This window comes from Piliocolobus tephrosceles, chromosome 14 (genome assembly GCF_002776525.5).
Source record: "Piliocolobus tephrosceles isolate RC106 chromosome 14, ASM277652v3, whole genome shotgun sequence".
In the NCBI taxonomy this organism is placed as follows: Eukaryota; Metazoa; Chordata; class Mammalia; order Primates; family Cercopithecidae; genus Piliocolobus; species Piliocolobus tephrosceles.
Window position 1 is genome coordinate 37,684,924 of NC_045447.1, and position 12,793 is coordinate 37,697,716.

The 12,793-nt window shown below is 38.5% G+C and overlaps 1 protein-coding gene across 1 annotated transcript in view; it reads left to right on the forward strand.

Annotated features, from left to right (window-relative positions):
• BAAT (bile acid-CoA:amino acid N-acyltransferase) overlaps positions 1–12,793 on the forward strand; it is a 32,120-nt gene that overhangs the window by 17,157 nt on the left and 2,170 nt on the right. The window contains exons 3-4 of the mRNA XM_023202647.2: positions 4,767–5,283; positions 7,478–7,680. Coding sequence (XP_023058415.2) covers positions 4,818–5,283; positions 7,478–7,680 — 669 coding nt within the window. The 5' untranslated portion in view covers positions 4,767–4,817. The remainder of the gene's footprint in view (positions 1–4,766; positions 5,284–7,477; positions 7,681–12,793) is intronic.

Here is a 12,793-nt window from a genome sequence, read left to right on the forward strand (position 1 = left end):
TTTTGGAAGTCACAGAATTTAAGAATAAATTCTAGTCTTTCCTTAGCTATTTGATACTCATCCCTGTTCCTGCAAAAGACATGATCACATTATTTTTTATGGCTATGGGGACAAATAGGCCAAATACTCATTGCAAAGCATTTTTGTAAGTATGCTTGCTTATATTTAGTCCAGAAACAATGCATTCTAGATTGGTTTAGAATTACTGGTAGCTTATTTTACAGCAAGGAAAAGCAGCTGAGCAAGAATTTGCTGTCTTTAGAACAGTTTGTGAAATATGATATAAGGGTGTTTTCATTTTCCTATTCCCTTAAATATAATTGTACAGAGCTACTATTAATGCCATTTTTTGAGAAAACTTTAAAAATATCCCCAAATATTGAAATTAAGGGCATCAAATAACAAATTATCTTTGGTATATTAAACTCTTTCCCTTCATGGATCTGTAATTTAAGTATAAAATATTGCCTTTGGTACAGTTAAGACTCTTGTGTACATGTTGTATATAAACAAAGCAATATGCTTTCTTGGAGGAAAATTTTCTTTCTTTGAAGTTTTTTTCATGGTTGTAGTCATCCTTGTTCAGTTCGTAAAAGTTTTGTTTGTGTTTTTTTAAACAGGATGCAACTTAAAATTTTCTTTGCATCAAGGTATATGCAAAACTTTGTTGCAGTGCATCACAAAATGAAAGTTTGCATTTAATGAGGAGATGCTTTACACTGTACTTTTTGCTATTTTTTGGAAAAGTTGCATTTAGATCTATTCTGAAGCTGTTAACTTTTAACAAATAAAATGTTACTGGTTTCCACAATGAAATACCATCTCATACCAGTCAGAATGGCTATTATTAAAAGTCAAAAAATAATAGATGCTGGCAATGTGGTGGGCAAAAGGAAACACTTATACACTGTTGATGGGATTGTAAATTAGTTCAACCATTGTGGAAAGCATTATAATGACTCCTCAAGAGCTAAAAGCAGAACTATCATTTGACCCAGCAATCTCATTACTGGGTATCTATCCGAAGGAATGTAAATAAATCATTCTACCATAAAGACACATGCATGTGAATGTTCATTGCAGCACTATTCACAATAGCTTTTCACAATTTCAAAGACATGGAATCTACCTAATGCCCATTAATGACAGTCAGATAAAGAAAATGTGGTACATATATACCGTGGAATACTATGCAGCCATAAAAAAGAATGAGATCATGTCTTTTGTGGGAACATGGATGAAGCTGGGGGCTATAATACTTAGCAAACTAACACAAGAACAGAAAACCAAATACCACATATTTTCACTTACAAGTGGGAGTTGAATAATGAAAACTCATGAACACAAGGGAGCAATAGACACTGGGGTCTACTTGAGGGTAAATGTTTGCTAGGCAGAGTAGAATGACTACACTTAACACAATGTATTGTATATTTCAAAACAGGTAGGAAGGAGAACTTTAAATGTTCCCAACACATAGAAATGATAAATACTCAAGGTAATAAATTCCCTAAAGACCCTGACTCGATCATTACACATTCTATGCATGTAACAAAATATCACATGTACCTCATAAATACGTATAAATATTATGTGGGAATAAAAATGTATTGACCGGGTGCAGTGGCTCACGCCTGTAATCCCAGCACTTTGGGAGGCCAAGGTGGGTGGATCACGAGGTCAGGAGATTGAGACCATCCTGGCTAACACAGTGAAACCCCGTCTCTACTAAAAATACAAAAAATTAGCTGGGTGTGGTGGCGGGCGCCCGTAGTCCCAGCTACTCGGGAGGCTGAGGCAGGAATATGGCGTGAACCTGGGAGGCGGGGACTGCAGTGAGCCAAGATGGCACCACTGCACTCTAGTCTGGGCCACAGAGCCAGACTCCGTCTCAAAAAAAAAAAAAGTATCCTGAATATTATGTATAAAAGTAATGATTGAAATAAATAATGTTTACCTCCAGCAAAGAGCATACATTTACTCTGTCAGAATGTTAGAATTAGGGGCTGAATCATTCTGATGTGCAGTTGAGCTGGGTTTTGGCTTTGTTGCAGGTTTATTTGATTCAGTGCAAAACTGGCTTCAGATATTTTTGAGTGTATGGGATTATGCCTTTCTCATCAGAATAGTCTTGGGACTCAGCATTGCTGAATGTCTGGAGAGATTTTTGTGTATTATGGCAATGTTGCTAGCCTTTCAAACTGTGAACGATTCTGATTCACAATCTTTCTGTAATAAGGGTCACTAGGGAGCTTGCTTTGCTTTGCAATCCTGCTCCTGGATCTCTGGGTCTGGGGAAATCTCTCTCTACTGTGCTCCTCTGACCCCATTCATTGAAAGGCAGCTGCCTTTGTAGTAGAATAATTTATAATCCTTTGGGTATATACCCAGTAGTGGGATGGCTGGGTCATATGGTACATCTAGTTCTAGATCCTTGAGGAATCGCCATACTGTTTTCCATAATGGTTGAACTAGTTTACAATCCCACCAACAGTGTAAAAGTGTTCCTATTTCTCCACATCCTCTCCAACACCTGTTGTTTCCTGATTTTTTAATGATTGCCATTCTAACTGGTGTGAGATGGTATCTCATTGTGGTTTTGATTTGCATTTCTCTGATGGCGAGTGATGATGAGCATTTTTTCATGTGTCTGTTGGCTGTATGAATGTCTTCTTTTGAGAAATACATGCACACGTATGTTTATTGCGGCACTATTCACAATAGCAAAGACTTGGAATCAACCCAAATGTCCATCAGTGACAGACTGGATTAAGAAAATGTGGCACATATACACCATGGAATACTATGCAGCCATAAAAAAGGATGAGTTTGCGTCCTTTGTAGGGACATGGATGCAGCTGGAAACCATCATTCTTAGCAAACTATCACAAGAAGAGAAAACCAAACACCGCATGTTCTCACTCATAGGTGGGAACTGAACAATGAGATCACTTGGACTCGGGAAGGGGAACATCACACACTGGGGCCTATCATGGGGAGCGGGGAGGGGGGAGGGATTGCACTGGGGAGTTATACCTGATATAAATGATGAATTGATGGGTGCTGACGAGTTGATGGGTGCAGCACACCAACATGGCACAGGTATACGTATGTAACAAACCTGCACGTTATGCACATGTACCCTAGAACTTAAAGTATAATAAAAATAAAAAATAAAAAAAAGGCAGCTGCCTTATTTTACATGAAGGCCTGCAATGCCTCAGATTTCTCTCAGCTTGCACCCCTGATCTCGGTCTGAGCACATGGTGAAGCTCTACAGAAAGTTGGCAGAGAAAGGCTTACTCTGTAGCTACAGTTTCTTGGAATTCTAGTTTATCAAACCAATCCACACATATCCGTTAAAAGTGCATTATATTTTCTGTTGATTTCTTTTTTTTTTTCTGTTGGGTTTATTTTTTGCTGCTTTGTCATAATTGAAAATCAGCATGTAGGAGAGAAAATTTTCTGTTTCCTATGGAGCAGCTTGTCACTTGCTGGAGTGCAATTCATGTAGATTCTTTGCATTCTCAGTAATCTAATGAGTTACAAACAAAACAAAAATAAAGACCAAAAAAAAAAAAAAATCACCCAACAAACCGAAAACTAATTTTGTAGCTTATGCAGATAGTTTTGTTTGTTAGAGTGAGAACAGTGGTAACTCTTGTGGCTTTCTTCACACTAATCAAAAGGAGATGGGCTTTTCTTAATTTTTAAAAGGTTACAAAAAGCTCAGCAAGACTTTTATTTACCTGAAGGGCTTGCCAGCTTCTAGTTTTGCTTTCCTTTGGGTAAATCCTAAGTACAAAGTTATGGATGTTTTTTCTCTAGGGAGCAATACACACACCACCCCTTTTGTTCTTTCCAAAGATTTTATTCTCATTCTTTTGAGAAGATCCTTCTGTGTTGTTGTTTTTTTTTTTAACTTTTATTTTAGAATCAGGGGGTATATGTGCAGGATTGTTACATAGGTATATTATGTGATGATGCTGAGGTTTGGGGTATGATTGAACCTGTCACCATGGTATTAAGTAAAGTACCCAATAGGTAGTTTTTCAGCCCTTGCCCCCATCCCTCTCTCCGTCCTCTTGCAGTCCCCAGTGTCTAATGTTCCCATTGTCCATGTGTACCCAATGTTTAGCTCCCACTTATAAGTGGGAACATGAGGTATTTGGTTATCTGTTTTTGCATTAGTTCACTTAGGAAATGGCCTTTAGCTGCATCCATGTTGCTGCAAAGGACATGGTTTCATTTTTTCATGGCTGTATAGTATTCCTCTTCCATGAGCCCTCTATTTTTTTATGTTCTGTTGCAGGTAAACTCTTGGATGCAAGGCATTCTGTTTCCAGGACTTGGGGAAGGGATTAGCGTGAAGTCAGATGTCTCATATATACAGACGTTCAATAAATAACAATGTTTTCAAATCCAAATCTCATTTTTATCCTCTGTTGTACTTAATTTTTTTAAAGGTTCTGTATGACAGGTTGTGTTATCTTCCTAGATGTATTGATATCATTCATGCATATTTTGACTGCTGCTTCTTTAACACTGGTTCATTATTGTTATAAAATTTGTCAGCTTGCTTACTGTCTTCTAGAAATTCGTTGAAAGCTCTCAGGTGTCTTGTACTAGAAGATTATATCAGGAAATTTCTAAAGAACTAGAGGGTTAGAACTGACTCCTAAGTGACCTGAATGCTGATTCAATTCATCTTTCATCAACCCTTATCTCTACTTTATTTTACTGCTCCTCTTTCTTTATTTTTTGAGGTTTTGCTGAAGATATTCCCGAAGAATCATTTCAGGTGCCACACTAAAAAAATGATCCAGTTGACAGCTACCCCTGTGAGTGCACTTGTTGATGAGCCAGTGCATATCCAAGCTACAGGCCTGACTCCCTTTCAGATGGTGAGTTTTCAGGCATCACTGGAAGATGAAAGTGGAAACATGTTTTATTCTCAAGCCCACTATAGGGCCAATGAATTTGGTGAGGTGGACCTGAAGCATGCTGCTTCACTTGGAGGGGATTATATGGGAGTCCACCCCATGGGCCTCTTCTGGTCTCTGAAACCTGAAAAGCTATTAACAAGACTGTTGAAAAAAGATGTGATGAATAAGCCTTTCCAGGTCCAATTAAAACTTTATGACTTAGAGTTAATAGTGAACAATAAAGCTGCCAGTGCTCCAAAGGCCAGCCTGACTTTGGAGAGGTGGTATGTGGCACCTGGTGTCACACGAATTCAGGTTCGAGAAGGCCGCCTTCGAGGAGCTCTCTTTCTTCCTCCAGGTGAGTAGAATTACTCTGGTTATTGTTATTCTTGTTTTTCCACTTTAAATGCATTATCTCTCTAGAAATTTAACTTGAATATGGATAATACCTAGAGCATTGCTGCCTGCCTTAGAATCAATGTTAACCTTGGGTCAGAACAAGAATGTGGTAATATTCCACTCCAGCTCAAGTTTCATCTCAACAATTCTGAAGCTTGTCTAAGAATGTGACTACATATAGTTTGTGGAGTCCCTACATTATGGACTTTACATAGCTTTGGATTTGCTAAATTTTTCTGGATTGAAGTCTGGCTATATGAAGACTCTCATCTTGATGTGATGGAAACCATATCCCAGATCCTTGTGCAGGCTCTGTCAGGTTGAGTTTCAGTTTAGGCATTGGTTATTACCTTGTTATCACAACAAGCTGGAGATAAGATGGACTGAAAGATTGCAGCAAATATAGAGGATGCAAGAAACTTTGTACCCTCTAGCTTCATAAATATTACATATTTATAGACTATTCCATGAATCTAATAATATAGCATGCTTCCTAATGGCTATAAAACTTATCAGAACATAGTTTCCCACAGAAATCTCCAAATACCAATAAATAAGTGGTTTAAACATGTTTTGGTACATTTCTTAGAGTTTATTGTGGGGCCAGATAAAGCAAAGTTAATTTCTCAGAAGAAAAGAAGCAATAAAAGTTTTCCTTTCCAAATTCACCATAACCCATGCACTTGTTCAGATAAATCTGAATTTTTAAAATACCCAGTAAATAGCATGTAGACCACTTTATTATGGATAGGGACCAAGAATTAAATGGCACAAATTGCTGTACCTCTATTATCCCACCCCAGTTAAAAATCTGTTTATTGGTACAGGCCTTCCATCTTGGGATGATGTGCTGGTTTAGGGTGTGCTGTTTGGGAATCCTCTTGAACATTGCACGTGCTGGGTCTCCTGCTTCACATGTGTTTTCTACAGGGGAAACAAAAGAGAGCTGGGTTGTGTGAGGTTATAAGGAGGTTGAGTCGGATCACAAATATTTCTTGACTAGATAAAATGTCTTTTTATCATTCTTCCAAGATAAAAGACTCAGTACTTTTAAGTGTTCCCCCATTCTTGTCAATCAGATGGTAAAAACATCCTTATTCATTTATGCAAATAATAATTTAAAACTAAGATATATTCAACATCACTTTATTTCTTCTTTATTCATTGTAATTAATTATAGTAAGTTAAAAAAAATTCCCAGTACTCCTTTAAATCAAGCCACTCCTTTCAAACATGCATGGGATCAGTCTGTCTTAGTTAAAATCACTTACAAAAGAACAGAATATCCCCAATAAGTGCATTGTAAGTTTCTTTCAGTGTGTGGGCTCTGCTTTATTTTGGAAAAAAGCTGCCTATATGGAGTGAGTGTAGGATGATACTCTGACCTATATGGAGTGAGTGTAGGATGATACTTTTTACCATGTGTCAGCCTGCAGAAAATAAACATGGTGTTATTGAATAAAAGGGCTCATCATTGACATATGCTTAGGTGTAAGATTTCATCACTGTATAGTCAAATGAGTGTAGCAGAGCAGTGTTAAGTCAGGATTTTAGCTAATACAATCATTTCAAAAAATTTTTTTGAACCATATATTTCTTTGAGAACCAAATTAAATCTGTGGAACCTCTCGTAAGTAAAATTCATCTATAAATATATATATATACATATACACACTCCATATTTTGCATATATTGTAATTTCAGGATCTCCACGGATTTCCTAAAACTTATCTGTATACTTCTTTATAGGTTAAGAAGCCCTAGCCTAATTTCTATGCTTTTCTTTACAACAAGAGTATAGAAACTACCATGAATTCCCATTTCCTGGGCTGCAGACAGTAAATATGTCAGTGAATGTAGTTCCTAGTCAAACATCTAGATATTGTATTCCATTGTATAGTCAATGGGCCTTAATTCTTCCCCAGGGAGAAGGCTAAAAGTGTTGGAATTGTATTTGAAAATTTAAATGTTAATTTCAAAATTACATTTGAATGTAATTTTGCATTTCTGCTTTGTCTTCTCATGCTTTTATTATCTTTATTTATTTTTTCTTTTATTATCTTATCATTTACATTTCTGCTTTGTATTTTCAAGTTTTTCTTATCTTTTCCACACCTTCTCTTCATGTACAATTCTGTTTTGTTATTTTTCAGGAGAAGGTCGCTTCCCAGGGGTAATTGATTTGTTTGGTGGTTTGGGTGGGCTGCTTGAATTTCGGGCCAGCCTCCTAGCCAGTCGTGGCTTTGCCTCCTTGGCCTTGGCTTACTTTAACTATGAAGACCTGCCCGCCAAACCAGAAATAACAGATTTGGAATATTTTGAGGAGGCTGCCAACTTTCTCCTGAGACATCCGAAGGTAATTTTTGCCTTTTCAGTCGGTTTGAATCCCTGGGGTTTTTTGTTTTTGTTAAGAGACAGGGTCTTGCTTTGTCACCCAGGCTGGAGTGCAGTGGCATGATCTGACACTTGGCCAGAAGCCAGTGCCTTTTGATACTACGATGGGCGCAGGCTAACTTCCTATGCGTTTTGTCTTTCTGAGCAAAAGACACTGAATGAGAAATAAATCATGTGAATTATAAATAACAAGGGCATGAATAGAATTTCAAGTTCACTGAGAATGGTACTTGGAAGTTAAGAGAAGTTATAGGATATTATGGTTATTTTTTTAAAAGGGACTGGCTGGGTGTGATGGCTCAAGCCTGTAATTCTAGCACTCTGGGAGACCAAGATGGGAGGATTAATAGAGGCCAACAGTTCAAGACCAGCCTGGGCAACATAGCCAAACTCTTTCTCTATAAATACTAAAAAAATAGCTGGACGTGGTAGTGGGCACCTGTAGTCCCAGCTACTCAGCAGGGGCTGAGGAGGAAAGATCGCTTGAGCCTGGGAGGTTGAGGCTGCAGTGAGCCATGTTCCTGCCACCACACTCCAGCCTGGGTGACAAAGTGAGACTCTGTCTCAAAAAAAAAAAAAAAGGATAATGCTTGCAAAATACTTATCATAGAACCTGGCAATACTAAGCACTCAAAGATGAACAAATGTTAGACAAAACTTTCTTTTTTTTTTTTTTGAGATGGAGTCTCGCTCTGTCCACCAGGCTGGAGTACAGTGTCCTGATCTCTGCTCACTGCAAGCTCCGCCTCCTGGGTTCCCGTCATTCTCCTGCCTCAGCCTCCCGAGTTGCTGGGACTACAGGCACCTGCCATGGCGCCTGGCTAACTTTTTTTTTGTATTTTTAGTAGAGACGGGGTTTCACCGTGGTCTCGATCTCCTGACCTTGTGATCCGCCCGCCTCGGCCTCCCAAAGTGCTGGGATTACAGGCCTGAGCCACCGCGCCCGGCCTAAAACTTTCTATGATCTGACTTCTGCATACTTCTTTAGCCTTATCTTATAGCTCTAATTATTAACTAGCTATCATTTTTCTCATCACTATACTTAACTGGACAGATAATCTGTATTTCTTTGAGGAATGAGTCTGAACTTTTAGTTACTTGTGAGCCCTTATACATAACACTATAGTGCTTTCCAATCCATATGCCTTTTAAAATTTTAAAACATGTGCTTTGCTACTATGATATGGGATAGAGTTGTAGTTTATTAAACCTTGTTAATTGCCCAATATTTTTTCTTTCCTTTCTTTTTTTTTTTTTTTTTGACAGAGTCTTGCTCTATCGCCTAGGCTAGAGGCAGTGGCACAATCTCAGCTCACTGCAACCTCCACCTCCCAAGTTCAAGTGATTTTCCTACCTCAGCCTCCAGAGTATCTGGAACTATAAGTGTGCCCCACCACACCTGGCTACTTTTTGTATTTTTAGTAGAGACAGGGTTTTGCCATTTTGGGAAGGCTGGTTTCAAACTCCTGACCTCAAGTAATCCACCTGCCTTGGCCTCTTATTTTTCTTAGTAAGAACTGAAATAAAATTAAATCTCCATACTACATGGTTTTTTATATAAGGATCACCAAAATATAATCAGGTTTGCAGAAATAAGCACAATTACTGACAATCTACTGACGTATTGAACATTTTAAATGGCTATTTTTTGTTTGTTTGTTTGTTTGTTTGTTTGTTTGTTTTTGAGACGGAGTCTCGCCCTGTCGCCCGGGCTGGAGGGCAGTGGCCGGATCTCAGCTCACTGCAAGCTCCACTTCCTGGGTTTACGCCACTATCCTGCCTCAGCCTCCCGAGTAGCTGGGACTACAGGCACCCGCCACCTCGCCCGGCTAGTTTTTTGTATTTTTTAGTAGAGACGGGGTTTCACCGTGTTAGCCAGGATGGTCTCGATCTCCTGACCTAGTGATCCGCCCATCTCGGCCTCCCAAAGTGCTGGGATTACAGGCTTGAGCCACCGCACCTGGCTTAAATGGCTATTTTTGATGCATATAATGGAACTGCCCTTGAACTGTCAGTCAATATTATCATTGTGAGCCTTCTTGGCATAGATGGGAAGTGGAGAGGTTATGTGATTCTCTTTTTTTTCACTGTCTTTGCCTCGTTCCCCTTATATTCGCTACATGACTTTTTCATCACTGTCGTTGCCAATGTCACATAGATAGCTAGTTAATGATTAATCCAGGCCTGGAAACCAGATTATTTTCCCCCAGACTCCGAGAAATTCCATTAAACCTACTTCACATTGTCTCTTCTGCAGGATGATAGAACAGAGATCTTTCTTGCAGGTCATATTTCTCTATGTATTGATTTTAAGTAACTTCTAAGAACTCAAAATTTCCTGATCCCAAATTTTGTGGTAGAAGTTGTAACAAGAGTTACTGTTTTGACAAGGGCCAGAAACATATTAAAAAGCCTGCACAGATTTGAGTCATGCTTTTTTGTTCATTCATGTTACACTTGCTTTTAGTTTATCTTCCATGGCCAAATCCATTCTGAGTTCCCATCTTTCCTTACCATAACCGTCACTCTCTATCTTTTATATTAAGCTATAGGATTGGGGGAGAAAGGTAGGTCAAAGGGTACAAAGTTTCTGTTAGACAAGAAGACTAAGATCTGGTGATCTATTGCACAGCATGGTAATTATAGTTAATAATAATGTATTGTATATTTCCAAATTGCTAAAAGATTAGATTTTAAATGTTCTTACCACAAAGAAATGGTAAGTTTGTGAGGTAATGGATATGTTAATCAGCCTGATTTGTTCATTCCACCACGTATATATGCACTGAAATATCACATTGTGCCTCATAGATATGTATCATTATCATTTGTCAATTAAAAATAAAAATTAGGCCGGGCACAGTGGCTCATGCCTGTAATCCCAGCACTTTGGGAGGCCGAGGTGGGCAGATCACCTAACCAGGCAATTAACAAGGTTTAATAAACTCCAACTCTATCCCATATCATAGTAGTAGATCAGCCCAGCCAACATGGAGAAACCCCATCTCTACTAAAAATACAAAAATTTGCCGGGTGTGGTGGTGGGCGCCTGTAGTTCCAGCTTGGGAGGCTGAGGCAGGAGAATTGCTTGAACCTGAGAGGCGGAGGTTGCAGTGAGCTGAGATTGCACCACTGCACTCCAGCCTGGATGACAGAATGAGACTCAGTCTCAAAAAATAAAAATAAAAATAAATAATAAATAAAAATTAAAATTAAAAAATACAGAATTTCAGAGCTTGAAAGGAACTTTTAATTGATTCAAGCCACCCCTCTTAAATATACAGGGTAGGAACTAAAGAGTATATATGACTCATTCCATTTGTTTATTTTTTTTCCCCTCTTACCCTAAGAATTTCTCACATTTTCATCAGCTTGTCATGAGTTGTATATTGATTCATGTGTTTCTAAGTAGTAGGGAAAATATCCCAAACGTTGGTTTATAAAATGCCTGTAAAATATAGAAGATCAATTAAAATAAATACAGGAAGTCAACAAAGATTTTAGAAAAGTGGTGCTTCTCTCTGGGACTCTGTCATTGCCAGGAGCCAGTGCTCAAGGAGAAGCAGAGCTTTATTTCGTGGCACAAAGAACGATTTTCTTTAACTCCTCCTTAGAATTCCCACCCAAATTGGTAACTGGGAGCAATACACTCAATACTCAAAAATAACTCTTGAACGTGTGGTTTCCTTTTCATTTTCACTGGTGTTACCTTAGTTCAGGACATTATAATTTCCTGCTTATATCAGTGCATTAAGCTATGGCTTTTCTGCCTCCATTTATGCAAGTCACAGTTGTAAAATGGGCCTTCCTAGAACACAGCTATTTTACTCGCTTGCTTAAGAGTCTCCCTATTTATTATGGGATAAAGACCAGGCTTTCTAGCATGTTAGACAAAACTTCCTATGATCTGACTTCTGTGTACTTATTTAGTCTTATCTTATGCCCATCGTTAAAATTTGTCCTAATTCTCCTCCTTAGTTAGGAAAAAAACTGAAGATGCTTAATCTATCTTTCAAAGCTATGCACCATAAAGTTGGTGTTTTCTGTTCCAGACTTATTATGTTATTTCCCACCTTATATTCTAAATTAAAATAATGAAGAACTACTTGTGGTTCCTCTAAATGCCTTGCTCTTCATTGCGTCTCAGTTTTTGCATATATTCTCCCATGGTGAATACATTAGGAATGTTCTGGCTACATTTCCCAGAAAAGTGGCTGATGGTGGCTTAAACAACATCAACATAAGGCATCTTATTCTCTTACATAACAGGTTTGGTGATAGATAGTTCAAACTTTGGCTTAGAAACTCAGAGTAGTTTTTGATCAAGGAGATTAGATTGACATTTCTGCCATTTTCTAGTCTTACTCTGAAGATCACAGAATGACCCTGGCAGTTTCAGGAATTAAGTCAACAGGTCAGCATACTAGTCTGAAAAAAATGATCATAAACATGGGCTTTCTCTTCATGATTCTGTGTCATTTTGCATGGAGGGGGAAAAAGTCCTTAGGTAGAATATGTTGGCCTTTGAAGAAAGGCTGAGAAAGGGAAATAGATTAGGATCCCTCAGAATTTATCCATTGGGGCTGGATATATTGCTACACCACACAAAGTCAAGGTCATATTAGCTTTGAAATTGTGGGGAATGGCTCCAGTGTAGGCAACTAACAGTGTCTGCTATACTCAGCATAGAATACCATTCCTTCTTGTTGACTTTATTTTTATTTTTATTTCTTGAGACAGGGTCTCACTCTATTGCCCAGGCTGGGGTACGGTAGCACAATCATGGCTCACTAAAGCCTTAAACTCCTGGGCTCAAGTGATCCTTCCACCTCAACCTCCTGAGTAGCTGGGCCTACAGGCACACACCGCCATATCCAACTAATTTTTTGGTTTTGTAGAGATGGGGTCTCACTATGTTGCCCAGGCTTGGCTTTCATTTTTTGATATGAAGACTCATTTTGTTTTGTAGCCCATTTCCTCTGAGAGCCTTTCTTTGATCCTGCTTTTATTCTCTGCTAATCTGGGTTGGCAGTCTAGCCTGTATGCAGTCTTATATCATAGAATTTATGATGCCC